Source organism: Trachinotus anak, unplaced genomic scaffold, assembly GCF_046630095.1.
Source record: "Trachinotus anak isolate AG129_WGS33_773 ecotype Australia unplaced genomic scaffold, CSIRO_AGI_Tana_v1 ptg000024l, whole genome shotgun sequence".
In the NCBI taxonomy this organism is placed as follows: Eukaryota; Metazoa; Chordata; class Actinopteri; order Carangiformes; family Carangidae; genus Trachinotus; species Trachinotus anak.
In genome coordinates this window covers 5,269,560-5,288,776 of record NW_027273875.1, presented here as the reverse complement: position 1 = coordinate 5,288,776, position 19,217 = coordinate 5,269,560, and the positions used below count along the sequence as shown (strand labels likewise).

The window sequence follows — 19,217 nt, the reverse complement described above, 5'->3', positions numbered from 1 at the left end:
GAGTAGGTTCTTCCATTCCCCTCTCTGGCCACCCAGACCTGATTTAAATGTATCTCCTGAGGGAAGGAGGCAGCTGTTCTCTCCTGATTTCCATGGCTATATTTAGGTCCCTCCCTCACTCCAGCTCCACTATTTCTCCTACTTTCAGTTTCTTGCTCGATCTTTTCCAGTTCACATCCATTCCACTCAACCCCCCCCCCCCCCCCCCCCCCCCTTCCTCTCTCTCCCTCTGTCACGTTTCCTCCTCTAGTTGATCCCTGAAGGGTGGCATTTTCACTTTCTTTGTCTCTCATTTTCATATTCTCTCTGTCTCCCGATGCTCCTCGGTCTTTCAGATTTATCTTGATCCTACCTCCTTTCTTGTGCTCAGTTGTGCTCTATCTCTCATTGAGAGAGGGGTCAGTCTAATTGCCCTCCACTTTGACTGACATGCCAGGGGTAAGCCAGGTCAACAACGCTCTCATCTGTATGACATTATGAAGTAATGACTTAATGAAATTAGCTTTGCTTTATTTAGCTCGAATTGGATAATATATGTCACCATAAACGGCATATGCTATAGAGTAATGCAAGACAACTATTGCAATGCGGGTTACAGCTGCTTCGAAACAAACAGGAAATCATTATTTCCTCTAGAGACATGAAACCAGATCACATTTTCACGCTTTTACCATTCTCACAGCTGTCTCCCCAAATGAGCTGAATCTTAAGTTTTAATGGGACCATTCAGTGCCCTCCTTCCCCGAGTATAAGCACTGGCTACTAATGAAGGCTGGCCACAAAGTTTCCACATTTGGACTTGTGCCTCCCACCTCACAAAATACTGCATCCAATAGTTCTCAACATACTAAACTACTATTTATCCCAAAAGCATATGCCTGTGCGTCCAGTCGAGATATTCAAAGGACATAAAAGCATATTCAGACACACAGTACATGTTGCCTGAGCAAACTACTGGACAAATAATGCCGATAGGAGTATCCTGAATGCTTCCTGTCTGCTCTCTGACATGACCTTTCAAGCAAGAGCAGCTGAGTCTACTAACCTTTCTTATTTAGGCATTCAAGAAGATGAGAAAAAGAGAGAGATGCAGGCAGACAGACGGACAGCCTGGAGCTACTGACCTTTATACCAGGACTGAAGCTCAACTGATTTATGATGTATGGCTGGGAATACAGGATTACAGAATGGATAGGAGCAGTCCACAGTTTTGATTTGCTGAGTCACCTTTGAAGTCAGCTGAACATTAACCGGTAAACGCAGACACGATGACATGACTGCAAATTCACATTTAATCGAGAATTCCACTTGATTAAAGCTCAGGTCTTCTTGTTGCAATCCGAACCATAATATCCATCTGTTATGAAAATACTCACCAGTAATTTTATCTGGAGGTAAAACTTAAATGGATGAGCTGTGGACACGACACCTTTGCCAACACATTATGTTGGTGATAATGTGTCATTACAAGTAGAGCAGCTGATCCAGGAAGTTGGTCTATAAAGAGTAAGGACAGTTTTCGGGTCACGTTTGATTTGTCGTCCACACAGGTTTGTTTAAAACCTGTCTGATTGTCTGACTACTTGTATTTTTTTTCTGCCTGTGTGACTCCTTTTAAGTCTATTGCTTATATGATTGGAACCTCTCAGATAGAGTATGAGCTCTAATGGGATTGCACAATGGTATTATTACTGATAAGAAAGTCAAAAAATAACAAAAAGAGAACCAAACTTGTAAAACACCAGATTTATGCTTTCAATAATTAAGCTGACTAAAAATCATCATTTATACCTGGACAAGAACTACATTGCCTTATAAAATAAAGTTTCATTATTATTTATTTTTAAAGGTAAAGACACATTATGAAAACATGCCTGTTGTTTTCATTATAATAATTGATTTAAAAAAAAACAACACATAGGCACCGTAACACAGCACAGTCTGAGATACTCACTGTTCACAAATCATCTCCATGAGTGAGATGCAAAAGATAACATAGGACTTGACACCTTTGCCATCACCAGTTAGTGTCTATAAGGTTGCACAGGTGGCTACACAGCTGGGTGCACAAGCTTCTCAGACTGAGTGATTCTCAGGGTGGTCTAGTGATTGGAGAGACTGTACAAGGTCAAGAGTTTGATCATCTCAAGAGCTGGTATGAATTCATCAAACAGCCATGTATCCTGCCACAGCGTCCTTGAGCAAGACAATATATCCCTGACCTCCTCACAGCAAACTGTTGAAAATACAAATGTGCTGTAACTTCCGGGCAGAGGATTTTCTTTCTTTTTTTTTCTCTTCTGGGCAATTTTAGCGGATAATATGGAAGACAAAATGTTGTTAGTAACTTCCTGGAACAGAAGCTAACATATCAGACAAGTGCATCATCACTCCCTGCCCTCCCTCTGGGACTCTTCTTCCCACTGTGACGATTTTCACACAAGCTCCTTCCTATTTCTCAGGAACATGTCACACACACAGTCTTGTTTCTTTCTTTTTCCCTATGACCTTTTTCACGCCTTCTATCAATGTGCGTCCCGAATCCACGTTGCATCTCAAATGTGATTTATCAACATTTCATAACGCTATTACACCTGGCATGAAAAATGAGCCTCCAGTATTCACATTGAAATTAAATTGCATGTTCCTGTGAAAAATAGTAATCGCCAGTGTGACAAAACTATATATCAGTCTCTTTAAACGAGAAAGTGTTAGGGGAGTTACAGCTCTGTATGTAATTCATCTTTTAAACCTCTTGAAAGCAGATGAGAAAGTGGAGTCTGGCTTGACATGTATTTGCAGCTGTCATATATCTGTTAATCATCTGTAAAATATATTGTTGTGGTGGACTAAAAACATAATTAAATGCATTTACCGCAGTGTTTTTTGTTACTTTTACATTGCATTCATTGCAGCCACGATGAAGTGAAAATATAGCTTATCCTCCATATATATCTAAGGACACATCCATTTGCCCATGAAAAACTACATGGAGATGCTGTCTGAATACCAGTCTGTAATGTGGGTCCACATTTGCTTTTTCCTTTTTTGGTCCCTAAAAAAATCTTTTGTTCACTTTTGTACGAAGTATTTGCTGCAATGTTTTTAGGGTAACGTTTCTCTGCAGTGCGTGCTCATCAAGTAAAGAAGCACCTCTATCCCATCAGATTAGCATTGGTGCTGGTGGCCTTGCAGCTCCTGACAATGTGAAGGAGGAGGATCACAGACACACTTGATCGTATCTTCTTGTTGATTCAAACAGCCTGTACATTTCCACTCGTGCCCTCATCAGGAGCCACGAGCGGGATCTACTTCACAAACACAATACAGCTCATCCTATAGTGTAACAACAGCACTCAGTAATCAAGTCACCCTCTGTGTCACATGCATTGTTATTGCTTTTCTCATTACAGTCAAGGCAAGTCAATTTATTTGTAGAGCACATTTGACAACAACAAATGCTGACCAAAGTGTTTTACAGAGAGATGACATTATGGTGTAGTGTGATTGATGATTGCAATCAAATGAAAACACAGACATGTGAGAGGAAGACATAAGTAAATTAATAAAGGCATGGGATATCTGGATAAAATCATAAATGCAACAGCTTCCGAGACGGAATAAAAACAAACAAATAAAAAACCAGAATGTAACGACAAAAAAAGGTTATGGGTCTTTAGGTGGGTTTTAAACGCATCAGAGAAGGGGGTGGGGGTCTAATAGAGTTTGGCTAACTATTCCACAATTTAGGGCCAATAACTGTAATACTTGAGCACCTTTGGATTTTAACTGGTTCAGATATGTAAACTCCATGGGGTGCTTTAAAAACAAATGAAAATAATCTTAAAATCAGTTCTGTACTTCACTGGCAACCAGCGAAGAGAGGCCATTACAAGGGAGATATACTCTCTCTGCTTGGTACCAGTGAGGAGTCTCGCTGCTGCACTTTGAACCAGCTGCGGGCGAGATAAGGCCGGGCTAACCTAGAGAGAATTGAAATAATCCAGGCAAGAAGAAATAAAAGCATGAACCATAGTCTCGACATCTTTAACAGACGGTAATGATTTTCATTTTGCAAGTGATCTAAGATGAGCTGATTTGTTTATCACATTTTTAAGCAGAATCAAAGAAACTCAGATATTTCTTGCATGGGAGTTAACATTCAATGACAGAGGGCCAAGAGTATTGATTGTGGTTGTGAAGTATAGTCTGCAGGGCTGGAGAATAAGACCTCGGTTTTATTCTGGTTTAGCTGGTTTAGCTGGTTCAGCTGAAGGAAGCCAGGTACAGCTGAGTGTTGATAGTATAAAAATTGTAGTAGACATTGAATTTTCTAAAAATAAAGGGAATCGTATAAAGGGAAAATAAGAGGGCCTATTATGGAGCTTTATGGTACTCCATAAGAGACAGATGTAGGGGAAGAGGGCACATTATCAACTCTCACAGAGGCTGATCTGTGTTGAAGGCAGGAGGTAAACCACTGTGTCAAAAGCAGCGGAGAGATCTAATATAATTAAAATTGTGTGATTTCCTGTGATTTTCCAACAATTTAGTTGTCACCCTCAGGAGAGCAGACTGTGCCTGTTGGTGCATCCTGAAACCGGACGCAAATTTATCCAGGATGCTGAAATTGTTCAAGAAGGCGATGAGCTGAGGAAAGAAGAACTTTTTTTATAGAATCTTGGATAAAAATCAGAACTTTGAAACTAGGAGGTTATAGCTGGAAACAGGTGGATCTGAGTTAGGGTTTTTAACATCTAATGTCTAATGTCTTAATGTCTAAGGGACACGTACTACGTCTGTGTAAAGAGGAAAGAGAAATCGGTTGAATTCAAAGTTGATGAGAACTGAGGAGCATGAGTTTATCTCTGACTGTGATAGAGGGGTGAGTTCAGAGATGGTCTGGTGTCAATTTTGCTTATAAAGAATCTTAGGAAATATTCAAAAGTAGCAGGTGTAGCTTCAGCGCCGTTTGTGACAGCAGGGTTGAATACTGTAAATAAAAACTAACTGCAAGAGGTGGGGCGTTAAACCAGGGCTGAGCTTTCACTCTGGGTTTTCTAACTTTGCAAGGCGCACTGAGTCCAGCTCCTCTGTGCACAGGCCAGCAGGGGGAGCTTTACTGAGAGCAGAGCACAACGCATCAGAGAACAGCTTAGCACAGCATACGCATTGACTAAGTGATAGCTAACAATCAATGTGCACACACACAATGAATAAATGTGTATGTAATATATTCCATTCTTAGATATCATGCTGGAGGAATTGGTAATAATGCGTAATGGAACTTTTTTAGTTTCGTAATCTTTAATTAACTTAACTCTATGAGCCAGAAATATTTATATAAATCACATTATTACTATGCAAATGGTCATAAACTCTTTGAGAGTCAGTTCTGGTTGTTATAACAGAAGTAATGAAATGTTCTATTTGTCTGCTTTGTTCCATTTGAGCTTGTGAGTGAACTGTATGTTAATTTTCATGTTTGTGTGTGTGTGTGTGTGTGTGTGTTTGTGTGTAGACACATTTCCAATCTAAACTCGCTCTTCTGACAGTGATAAGATTCCTGCTGTGAGCAAATTGAATGCAACTCCTGCAGAGGGTGGAGCTACCTTTGTATTCAGTGCTCGTGTACAACCACCTCAGGACAGTCATTTCTGATCTGGAGATATGAAATTAATTAACCGGCACCGGAGAAGCTGGCTATGGCAGTGCTGTTGTCATTTACATACAGTAATTAGACTGGGCAGCTGTTGGTGGTGCCATCACAAATTTGACGTCCGACTCAACCCCAGGAGTAAGATCAACACAATATCACCTACTTTCTCCGTGGTGTTGTGTGGTGTTGTTGAGGCACTGAGTGGTGTGACAGTCAAAGGACAGTTTGGCAGGAACTACAAGCTGTCAGAGGGGACAGTGAAGTCTTTTTGGCTTGTTTTTTTGAGATGGGGGAGGATGTTTCCAGTAGCATCTGGGGTGTGAAAGGTGTTAACAGACGTTGTTAAGGTACTGACAAAACATCCAGGAAAGAACGTCTCCTATGATAGTACCTTCTAGTGTGTACAAAGCACCACAGGACACTGACATGCCAGAGCACATAGCAGTTTCCCTTCTTTCTTTCTTTTTTTTGCTGAGGAAAAACTGCCACAGCTGAACTTTTGTTACTTTTCAGAAACCAATTCTATATATCATCCCTTATAAAAACCCACACACTAATTTCAAATTGGTGACCAGACATGCTCCCAGACACCATTATCATTTGCGCAGCATTCCTGCCCTTGATTCAGGCACATCAATTTAAAGGGCAGAGATATAAACCTCTGCCCATTCTCTGTGTGTAAGCTGTCTGAGTTCACGCTCGCCCAGTCCAAAATGACCAGGGACCTCACTATCCTTTCTGAGCCAAGGGCAGACATCTCATGGTTTTATGACAGAGGTAAACCTGGCCTTCATAAATACTTCATGCACTGTTTTTCTTCCAGCTGGTGAAAGCGAGCAGAAAAAGCTGAGAGCAAAGGTGAGCTAGGTAAGGACAGAAGTACGTATTTTGACAGAGAAGTGAAAGCAAAGATAGAGGGACTGGAGTAAACAACTGAGGAAAGTGTATAAACAAAAGATCAACAGCTCAAACGCTTCCTTCTCGCCAAAGAGGGCTTGTTTCTCACATGGTTGCAGATGTTGAGGAGACATGTGGGAAGTAGGCATTTAAATTATGCTGCCCTGATTTATGCACAAAATGGAAGCATTTCTCTGCGTGCTTGTGTTTACTTTCTTTGTACATAATCACTTGTGCGTCTGCTCTGTGTAAGTGCAGATAGTGTGTGTGTGTGTGTGTGTGTGTGTGTGGGGTGGGTATACACTACATGTTATTTTCAGTTTGTCCTTTTTCTAAAAAAAAAATCCTGAAAATCCCAGTCTCATCTGTTCTATTTTAAACGTTACAAGGACACAGAAGGCAAAGCTTTGGCTTCATAAAGTATATGTAGTTTTAAATAATCTGCTCTATTCCCTCCTTAAATATGAAGCCAAGCAATGGCAAAGCGATATTAGCAGTCATCCACACGCTTGCTGGCTTAGTAGGTTTTGTAAAGTAAATGTCATAAAGGTGTAAAGCCAGGGAAATCAGATCTATTGTGGCTATTGTAATTCTCACAGTATGTCAAACTGATGTGAGATTTGTGCTTGACTCCTTCTTTTTTATCACAAAAATCTATTCATTTCCTTTGCTTTCATACGGTTTGAGAGAGGGATGATCTCAGGCTAGGGTGGCATTCACGAGGGAAATCCGACTAATCATTGCTGCCACCAAAAACTCCCAAATTCCCCAAATCAACATGACACAGTGTGATTTTCTAATGTGTGGTGATGTGTTGACAGATACTGTTCATTTTCGAGTCATCTGGGGAAATGCTTCTTGCCCCAGGGGGATCTGCAAGATTCAGTGAGCAGAAAGTGCTAGTTCAAAAAAACAAACAAAAAAAAAACAGCTCTTATCATTTGGTTCGTGAGTCACACTTACTGTGCTGCGATGCTCTTTTACCACAACTTCCAGTCAGGGCCCACAGTGGCAGGTTTGACACTGAAGATCTCGTCACAAAGCAGAGCTCAAATTGGTCTAACCCAGCAAAAGCACATCTGAGTGCAAGACTTGTGTGACCAAAGTCATGAGAGTGTGGACTGTGTATTTTAAATGGCATGCTTTCCCTTTATAATTCTTTTACTCTACCAGCTCCAGAGACGATGGTTAAAAATAAATGAATCTGCCTTAGTTAGTAGAAGAACATGGGCTAATCTCTACAATACCACGGATTTGAAGCGGAGGTTTTCAAACTGTGAAAGATGTGAGGAAGAGATGAGTGCATGAGGTGAAAGTGCATGCCGATGTTCGACTAGAAGTTAGTCATTGTATCTTTGGCTGCCCACTAACACGGCCAGCAGTTGGAGCAGCAGCAGCGGTTGTGACATACAGCTCATGGAGACAATTTAAGAACAGCAGCACCAAACTGCTACATTTTGTGTCCAAAAAATCAGACCTTCTCTGAGTCATATCTCAGTCAAACAGACACATAATAAACCTTTTTATAGATTCAGTGTCACTTATGCTTTCTGAAGATATCACAACCTCCAACGTTCGTCATGAATAAACAACACCATAAATTCTCATGGCGGAATAATAGTAAAAAGATGATGTTTATATTTCCAAAACCTGGAAATATATATACTTTAGTATAAAAGTGATTGAATAATAAGATTTCTGCACATTCACTGGTAGGTTGCAAACAGGAAGTGCTAATAGTTCATTCAGCATTGTGTTTAAAGTGCCAATTTGACAAAATGTAAAAAAAAAACACACAGGCTAAAAAATTGGGCTCACGTGGTAGCCCACTGTATAACTTACTGAATCCATGGTGACATTATACTTCAAGTTTATCTTCCACAAAGCATTATGGGAACATAACTGTAATTTTCCCCATTCTGTAGTCTCATTTCAATTTATTTCTATAAATGGTATTGTTAATGTTACTGAGCATAGAAACATGGGACGATCAACAGTTTTAACCTTGAACACAGATGTTTCCCGTCTCTACCAGCCACCCTGTATGATCTGAATTTATGACAGGTCTGGATTTAGTATAAGAGAAGACCCACAGTCTCTGTCAGACTTATTTTAAGTGTTATTTCTAATGTACAGCCAGTATCAGGAACTTCACCCATAACACACACATTGTGTAACACAGCACTCCATGTCACATTCACTGTAAATAACTATAATAAATTCAATTTGAGAGCAATTTCAAAGATACATGTTAAAGGTAGGCTACCTAGAATCTGTGTTTTGCACACACACACACACACACACACACACACACACACAGTGTATATCTGTGTGTTGTGTTTAACGAGGTCCTCTTTCATGCTCATTTGCATCTCCGACAGTGACGCCATTACATTATCACATTTTCTAAAAATAACCCTGATTTAATAATAACCTGATTTAATAGGAGTGGAAGGAGGAGGGAGGCAGGATTGTAAGGAGAGGACAGGATGTTGACATGAGCAACATAGCAAATCTATCACTCTACAACAGGCAGACTATGGAAATGACAAACCTTGCTTCAAGCACTTGAAAATACAGCGTGTTTGGTTTGCAGTTGTGTGTTTGTACAAAAGAAGCTGTTTTATCACAACAGACCATTGCTACCCACTAATCTCCTAAGTAAATGTCACTATTTTTTAAATAGGGTCCCCTGGAAGAGATGCACCTCATGGGAGAGTAGTGGAGAGCGCTCATGAACAACAAACAATGAAAGAATGTGGGGTGTCTTTTGTGCTGAAAGGTTTTCTGAACAGAATCAGGCTGTTACACTGGAAAGACCATTTACACAGATTTTTTTCCCTACGTGGGTCACTTCATTTGCATTTACATTTCAGCACATATAGATTCATGTTGGTCTATTTTTGTATAAGGTTTGACTGAGATGATGATTGATTCACTGCAGCAACACTGTAACATAATTATTCATCAAGTCCACGAATAATCAAAACGACTGCAAATACTATTTAATACAATTTGATTTGCACATAGAGCTTGTTTCGTGTATGTATGCCATATGCCAGAAGCCTCATTGGACTTATTATCACATCACTGCTCAGGAAGTGACTGTATTTGAGACCTGTGCTGCTGGAATCATGATCCAAAGACGGTAACTAAACAGAAGGAGATTATAGTCCTTGACTAAATTCTTAGTTTTTGAGAGGCATATTTACTGAAGCACACAGTTGAATATAATCAGGTTATCTCCTCTCAAATAAACACTCTGCCTCTCCTCTCTGACACTCTCTGATCCATAATCCATCCTCCAGTTACATACTGCCATCTTGCAGACACAGAGAGTGATGGAGAAGATTGTGATCACTGTAATTTACTGCCATCTCTCCGGTGTCTGCCAATGGAAAAGGGCAATATAACACAATTAAACGCTCGATTATTAATCTTATGACCTTGGACTGTCCTCTTCAGTGTTTATGAGCTTAAATAATGTAATAGCAAATGTGAAAAAAAAAAAAAAACTATCTGTGAATATCGACACTGAGATGAGCTTCATGTTGTAGCTACCATTTCAGCGGCAGAAAATACATTCTCATCCCAAAGTTGTGTTTTCGGGTAATGACAAATAAGCAGTGCGTAGCTCAGTTTAGTGTGTTTACTAAAACACACTAAAATGCCATTTAAACAAAAGAAAACAGCACATATGAAAGCTGAATTTGAAATTACTGTATGACAAAAACCTTAAAAATAACAAAAAACAAAACTCATTTGACCTTTTACTACTAAAAAACAGCAGTTTTGGAAGCAGGCAGGCAGCAACAGAAAAACACAAGAAGCAAACAAACTAAAACAACAGCCATTTTTCTTTTGTTTTTTTTTTAAAATAAAAAAGTAAATTCAGAGTCACTTCTCTGATGTTAGATGTTGTAAGGCTGAGGCACAGCGGGGTACAAATGCAGCCACAACTCACCTCGAACTTTGCCTTTTGAAGCCATCACTGGAATCCCCAAGTAGACAAAAGGGGTTGGATGGACAGCAAGAGAGGCAGATGCCAGAAAAAAAAAGAGAGGAGAGAGAACAAAGACAGAAGACAGAGCAGCTGATTAGATAAGTGTAGGAAGAACAGTGTGCCTGTGTCTGTCGCATGTATGGAGAAACAGCATAGTCTTTATCTTGAATGTCAATCACGGGTGCTCAAACAGCCCGATCGTTCAACCCTGAAAGAGATTGTCCTGATTTGGCTCATCAGCAAATTGAGACCTCACAGCATTGCACCTTTTAATTAGTCGCGTCACATCATCTGGATCAGGCAAGGAAGCTTGCTGCTTTCTAATGAGCTTGCAAGACCCATAAGGATATGGACATACTGTGGATATCATGTGGCTGATTAGTGAATGCTGTGCTTCATTTGATTTCTTGTTGGAAATGACAAGACCGCTGTAGCTGGTGTCTATATGGCCTCTGTTTTATGTGGGCATACAGGAAGTAATGATTTGTGTGTGTGTGTGTGTGTGTGTCAGGAGAGACGACAGTCATGCATGCACACACTGGTGCACTATCATATTAGGTTGTGAATGACAGCACTGTAATCAGCGAGGAGCCGCACAGACAGGACCGTCTAGTAGAGAATAAGCCCTGATATGGGAGGGCTCCGTGAGCAGCTTGGTGAAAAGCATATAGGGCGCTATATACCCATGTATAAAAACAAAGAGAGAACCACAACACAGAGGACCTGACCGACAACACGAGCATCACCAGCCGAGCTGGATAAACAACACAGATTGTCTATTAGCGTGCGTGTGTGTCTGTGTATTTGCGTGTGGATCCCCAGGGAATGACTCTCATGCTTCACACACACTGCTATACCAAATTGATGGATCTATTGGAATGCCTCTAGTGAGCCTGAAATGAGAGAAGAAGAACAAAGAGAATCTAACTGCAGGTGCAGAGTCTGCTGGTTATAAAAATGATTGTGGTTTTTTCTATTACAGATTTATCAATCACTCCCCCCATACATAACAAATAACAGAGTTTTCCATTTTGGCTGATTAACATACTGTAAATGGATTTCAAGTCATTGTCAGGTGAAGTTATCCTGAAAACATGACTGGAGATAGACACCAGCTGCTAAACAGTCTGACCACTCCTTCAACTCTCACATGCATATTGTTTGTTTATATTTGAGTGCCATTAAATCCTGATAGCCAATTTTCAGTGGCTGATGAAGATGATTATGTTTTGCCAAGGTGCAAGATAGATACAGTGAAGTGAGAACGCCAAAGAGAGAAACTGATAATTTCTTGCGATTTGCATTGAATCTTCAAACTTCATTTGCACATATTTTTGGTCTGCAGCATCGTAGTATATTCAGTGGTACACACACACACAAACAAAAAGCAAGAACGATCATATAAGAGAAAAGTCTTGTGAGCACAAAGATACACTGTTCCTTACACATGAGCGCAAATGCACACATACAGACAGCCGGTGGAAAGTTCACACCTTGCTGCTGTGTCACTGGTTATGAGGGAGAGGGAGCGACAGAAAAACAGGGCAGCGAGTGTCACATCTCTGCCAACACTGCTTTCTACATGAGACTGATGGCTTTGTGAAATATTCCCTAAGCAAAGTCTGACCCTGCTCTATTCCTGCCTTTCATCCCTGCTGTCAAGGTATGAGTCTCCTGTCACAACTGTGACTCTGTGATCTCTACCAGTCAAAACCCATAGAGAGAAAGAAAAAAAAAAACACACAAGAAAGACAGAGCCTGGAGACAAAAAGATGAAAAAAAACATGTGTTTGTACAGCTATATGTCATATATAACAGATATAGGGAGAGGGAGAGAGAGAGAGATAAAGAGACCTAATAACCCAATCAATTACATAGTGGCCACCCCTCACAGTACTCCTGATTGGAGAGAATACACTAGGTACATAAAAAAACTGGCACCTGCCTGGGATCAAATCTGTTCATTTGTCTACACAGTGCTGCATTTTTCACCCAACACTTACTGCTGGGATTCCTACTTCTCTGTTCTGCTCAAGTGGCAACCCACTGTGGTGTCACACATTTGTTTGTGAACTGCTGTTTTGAAGCCTCGAGTTTGCAATTTGGCCGCCACCATCTTGGTTTTTTGAAATCAGAAGAAATTTGGATGAGAAGGAGGAGCTGAGGAGGAGTGAGGGGTGGATCTGACCTGACGTCTATCCTGATTGTGTGGTAAACTCTGTCAATCAATTGGTAGCCACGCCTTAATGCATACCATATCCTGCTTTATGGTCTTTTCTGTCTAAACTGGACCATGATTTACAAAATGAACATCTTGTTGTATTGAAGACGACTTGAAACTAGGGATTGAGACCATAAACTCATAAGGAAAATGTTTAAGGAAGTAATAAATCAAGTGAGAAGAAGGGCCATTTTTCCATAGACTTCAATACAATTGGACTTCTTTTTGCAACCAGTGGAGTTACCCTCTGATGGTCAATAGAGAGAATGCAGGTTTAAGGCTCTTCAGCATTGGCTTCACTTTTCAGACCCGGAGTCTACGCCCATTTTTATACACAGTCTATAGGTTTGCTGCTGTTAGCTGTGTGGCTAGGCAGTTGTATGAAAGAATGAATGAATGAATCCATTTTTAGTTGCTGTACGTTGGAATTTGTCTGCTCTCTAGTGGTCAAAAAAACACTTAACTTCAATTCATGGTATCGGGTGCACAGATACAGAATATTTACAGATACAGAATATACACAGTCCCTTGCCTTTAAAAACCTGGGATCTGAAGGTGAAAGCCCACTGACATTTACAGGAGATAACTCAGCTGAATGACATTTGATCTGTCCTGCAGGTTGAAAATAGTCTAATTACAGGAACTTAAGTACACTCTCACCTTTTGTAACTGATCATCACAATGCCTGGTGGTGATCAATACCTCATATTTTACATTCATAGAGGAGTAATTGTGACATGAACATAAAGATGCATGTAAGCCACTTTTTTCAGCTATTTATCTGAAACAATGCTTGAAGCTGTTGGACTAAGTCTCGTGTAAACACACACACACCTGATCTAAGAGCATGAAAAGTGAGTGATTGTACGGTGGTTGAGGAGAAAAGCTCTGAGTTGTGAACAGGTTGTTCTCCATCTCTGTAGCCGTCAGCGGGGAGCCGTCATAAATAAACTGTGATAGTTCATACACACACTGCCTACTGTGACACACACTCCCTTGGGGGTATAAGTCTCCCGGGAGGACATGTGTTGTATTGCAACATACTCCCTGTTTTCCTCCTCGTTTCCTTCTCCATTCTCCTCCCTTCATCTTATATTCATTCAGAAGGTAGTCTCACCTGCCTTTTCATATTCACTCTACCTCCGTATTAACTCTTTCCGCACCTGTACCTTTCTCCCTCCCTTCTGTATTTCCTTCTCCCCCTTGGGCTACCTCTTTCACAGTGGCAGATATATTCAGCGTCTGACATGCACTGAAAAGCCTATGGAGATCGATGTGTGCAGCGTGGCGCTCTGAGCTGTCATACAGCATGATGGAGAGTTTAGCTTATCTTTCGTACAGCAGCAGCTGTTTTGCCGTATGTTAGATGTACTCCAGGCCTTTGGAATCCCACCAATACTCCACCGGTGAGCAGATTGCTGTAAAACCTTAACACACTCTTTGTCACCTTATGACTTGGCTGTACATGGAGCCATCACTCCACACATACACACATGAGCATAAGAACACTGAGTGAAAATGTGACACATGCTCATTGCAATCACTACTTATATTTGTGGCTATTTTGATTTGAAGAGAATCATCAGCAAAAATATAGCTCTCAATGAACACAAGCAAACGTATTTAAATCTTATTTGATTTAGCAGCAAATGTATTTAAATCTTATTTGATTTAGCACAGCTTTTGCTAAGGGCCGCAATTCATCTCAGGGTAATAAAGGAGATGGTAAACAGTGTTAATAGATGGAATCAAGCTTACTTAACTCAGCTTATTGCCACCATACTGCCTGCTTTATTAGATCTGTCTACCACGTCCTTGTTTTCTCACATTACAGGGAGGCACACATCTGTTGGTTTTGTCATTTAATCTAGCATATTTGATTCCACTTCCTTAACACAATTATACATACACACCCTGTCCATGGTAGAATCATCTGCTCATAAAACACACACAAAAAAACGCACACACGGGTTCACATGCACACGTGATGATCACACATGCACACGCTGTGGAACATTTGTTTCATCCTCCCCGAAGATGGTCTAAAGCAGTGTTTATGGTTTCACAGAAAACACCTTGCAGATTTTTCTGTCATGCTGCAAATAGCAAAATCTGGTGAATCACCATCACCAGACCATGTGTGAATGGCACCAGGCAATCTGGCCCCCAAAGCTGTTCAACAGCTCAGTGATCAACTTTTGAATGTACAGTATAGGTTCATGATCAATAACAGAAAAAATTAATAAATTTGGCCAAACACTGTTAACAATATGAATGTATTGTAAGAGAGCAGCCAGCTGTTAATTAAATATTATGTAAAAGGGATTTGGGAATTTTGAGTGGTTGCTTTCTTTTGATGGAGGTCAATATTTCAAGTAATTATGAGAAAACTGGATGGATGGATTCCGGGAATGAACTTGATCCTACACAATCGTGAGTTTTTTGGACTCACGATTGTGTAGGATCAAGTTCGGACATGGACTGGAGGCAATATTCAAAGAACACAACTCAAGGGATCTGCAGTTTACCAACACAAAACACACAGTGAACACAAAGGGGCGACTGATGGATCACCACTACTTTGGGCACTGTTTATATGTTGGAGTAGATCAATTGAAGCAAAGCTGAGCCAGCGAAATGCTTACTACAAGTTGAGCGGAGCAGCATAATGTCCCATAATAAACTCATGCTTTCACTTAAAAGACCCCCTATTGGCTTTAGTGATTAGCTTTAGTTGGTTAATGTGCATAATGACCTTCTAGTATCTCAACGTTTCTGAAGCAGAAGTGATGGGATATTTACAATAGGTAATAAATCATGATGCATCCACCATATACATCAAAACAATAGGAAAGGCATTATCACACATCACACACTTACCAAAGACTATTAATCAGCTGAACCACCTGAAAAGTTTAACCACTGACGTAGCTTTAAGCTCATTGTTGCTATGGCTATTTGCAGTCTAGCATATGCTAAAAAAGCACGAGTTATTTATTTGGAGTGGTGATTAAACTGTTGGCCACAACTTTGTTTCAGCTGTGATAAAGATTTTGTGTGGACATCTGCCACACAATTAGAGGCAAGTTTATTCTGTGGCATGTGATAACAGATGTTCTTTTTCATTAGTGAACCAATACTAACTTACAGCAAGTTTGGGTGGAGAAATTAAAACTCCTGAAAGTTATAGATTAATTAAAAATATAACAAAAGGCATCTGTAGGCCACTTAATTCTTACATTTAATCTTGGCTCTAGTTCCCAAGATGAGAGAAAGTTATTAGAGAACTGTTGTGTGTTCTAACACAGTGCATGTGCTATAGTGGCATATTAGGAAGAGGGCTCAGTGACAGTGGCCTGGCGGTTTTAATGTCAGGACATTTTGGTTTCACAGCTCCTGTGTCACTTGACTTCATCGCTGTTCTATAGGAAAGGTCACGGCAGCTACAAAAACACTCAGCATGTATACACCGCAGCTTTGACTACACAACAGCTTGGACACCACACGTAACACAACATGTAATTCTACAAAAATGCATTTTCAGACCTCACAGGTTTTATTCGCACAATGCACACCCACACTGCCATGTATCACTCTGCCCCACACACGCAGCAGACTTCATCAGAGACAAGCGACACTAGGCAGTATGTACAGCACAGAATCCCTGTCCTGATCCTCTCCCCGTGGGCAGAGTAGTTTCATATATCTTGTTAATTAACTGGGGCACTGCTAGACAAATAGTAAGCTTGGAACTATCAGGTTTTATCTGGACCACGCACAATTCTGACATATTAAACATCACAGATTTGATATCCCACATGGCAAAAAAAACAAAACAAAAAACAAAAAAAAAACAAAACAGTTTTCTTAAATATTTAACACCAAAAGTGCAAGCTGTCAAACCAGAGGCTTTGAAGCACAACTTAAACCACAAGTTGTATTTTGTGCCCTATGTCAGTAATAACTGTGATGCCAGTCAATAATGAGTAATCCTGTGACTTTGAAATTTCTTAGTGAAGGATCTGTGATTTTCTCCTCATCTCTCCTTTCACACAGACATGTGATTTGTCTCAAAAGACACACTTCCAAGCAGAGGATTGCAAGTGCCTTTCATAAAATAAGTATACACAGTATATGTATATACATATACTGTATATACAGTATATGTATATACAGTAACAAAATGCATCTGCTTCACTCATATTTTGACTTATTTATAACCATAATTTGCAGCCAGCCACCTGATTGCCCTCTTTGCATGGTAATTGTTTACAGAGCAATTATCCTTGTGACTGAAATTAACAATTTCATGTTTATGATTGCATTCTGTGTAGCTCTGTCTGCCAGAAGGGTACGTGTTCTACCATGTAAGCACATATGTTGTGAGCCAAGAAGCTTGATGGTTGTTAAGCGTGTTGTACCTCTGTCTACTGGCAGGTATAGCTGCAGTAGGAGCCATCATTAGTCAGAAGAGAGGCCCTCTAGAAAGAACACAGAGCCATGAGATTTTCTCATGTTACAGGCACAAGCGTGACAAACAACCAAACTCTTTCCACACAGAATAAATAAGGAGAGCTGACATTCATCATAAGCCTTGGGGCAATTAAGGATTCAGAATTTTTGCATAAAAGTTCAAACTTATCAGATAATATTTATCATTTTACATCCATTTGGCACTTGATGAATTCTTGATGAGAATGTTCTTGTCTAAAAAACTGACAAGACAGGAGCTCCATTAATCCATTAATCCCTCTGAGACACTCACTGGACTGTAGCTATGGTAGCGCCCTATCACAGAAATCTTCAATCCACTCTTATCATGTTACTGTGGGTAATATAGTATGCAAGGTTTCTAGTCATCACAGCCCAGCGGATGGTGTGAAAGAGAGGGGTGAAGAGGAAAGAGGATCAGACTGGAGGGCAGAAAATAAAAGACAAGTGTAGGTTTGACTATGGTCATCTTATAAAAACTGCCCTTTAACCGTAAAAGACAAATATGGGCACGTGCACATGAATACACACACACACCTCATAACATTTTGCCATTTAAAGCCTTGAAGAAATTCCCCCAGGGCTCGAGAGGCACATTTCAATTTCCACAAAACACCCGAGGGATATCAAACCCATGAATCTCTCCAACAAGAAAAGTCATACAGGAATTGCTATAGGATGATGGACACACCCAAATGCATACACATGTGCACAATACACACACACACACACACACACACACACACACACACACACACACACACACACACACACACACACACACACACACAGGTAGTGCCGTTGGATGATGGACAGTCCAAGTACAGCCTATAACTCAGCAGATGCTTTTTTTTGTTTCCACTGCTTCTTCAAATGAATAGTTTAGAGGGTGAAGTTATATTGTGATAGATGCCTCAGGGGTAACAAATGGCTTCCTCCAGACAAAGCTTTGAAGTGGATGCGTATGTCTGGTCACCAACCTGTAATCTCTAGCCATTCGTCACAAGGTGAAGGGACAGGAGATTTCCAAGGAAAACTTCCAGATAATACAAGCTTCATTTTTTACCCTGTGCAGAGGTCAAATCCCTACAGGATAAGGAGTTATATGGCACTAATGCTTTATTCAGCATCAGGTGCTCTCTTTAATTCAAATATATGGATAGCCATACATTTCTGAGGGATTTTCTATTTTGTGGTTTTATCCTTACTGTTAGTCAGAGATCGTGCTGAGGAGGAAAGCTTTTATCCTCAGTGGAGAGGAACACACAGCGTCTGGAAAATGCCTCCTCCTCTTGATAGTGAGACTTTGATCAAAAATGTGTCATAGCTTTTTGCTCGAGCTGAATTATTCAAAGGTCAGTGAACAAAGGCATGTTTGTGCTGTGTTGCATTACAATGGCTAGAATGATGGTAAATTGGCAAAGTGCTCACTGTGTCTCTGTGGGGAGCTGACCAGTGAGCCTCACCCTCAGGGGACCATTTGGCATCAAACAGTGCAAGGTCCCTGTGATTGTTACTGCTTCACTCATCGCCGGACTGTTACCTCATATTTTCAAACCATCACCTTTATATCCCCTTTTTTTTATTTAGGGCATTGTGTTTCTGTGGCTTTCCAGCAGGTCGAGAGGAGAATAGACTTCCAACAGGAGGGACTGAAAGCTTGGGACCTGTGGGGCTGTGCACCCCTAATGAATGTTGCACGTATGTGCATGTGGGTGTATATGTGTGTTAAGGTTTTGTGCACCTTCTTGCACATTTACATGCAGTGGTGTGTGTGTGTGTGTGTGTGTGTTTGTGTGTGCAGTGCAAGGGGTCTCCTATAATGATGGCAATAGGCAATCTCTAGGGCATCAGGATCGTAGCCTGTCTCAGCGGGCAGCAGCTCACTGGAGACTGCAGCTATAAAGGATAAGTAGAAGAAGAAAGGGCTCTAAGACATGCATGGA

The 19,217-nt window shown here is 40.6% G+C and overlaps 1 protein-coding gene across 4 annotated transcripts in view; it reads right to left on the bottom strand.

Annotated features, from left to right (window-relative positions):
- Positions 1–19,217, bottom strand: part of cadm2a (cell adhesion molecule 2a) — a 193,751-nt gene that overhangs the window by 49,555 nt on the left and 124,979 nt on the right. For 2 of the 4 annotated variants that reach the window (XM_071460805.1, XM_071460807.1), the window contains exon 2: positions 10,521–10,547. The exons of the other annotated variants lie outside the window; for them this stretch is intronic. In XM_071460805.1, coding sequence (XP_071316906.1) covers positions 10,521–10,547 — 27 coding nt within the window. The remainder of the gene's footprint in view (positions 1–10,520; positions 10,548–19,217) is intronic. 4 annotated transcript variants of the gene reach the window in all.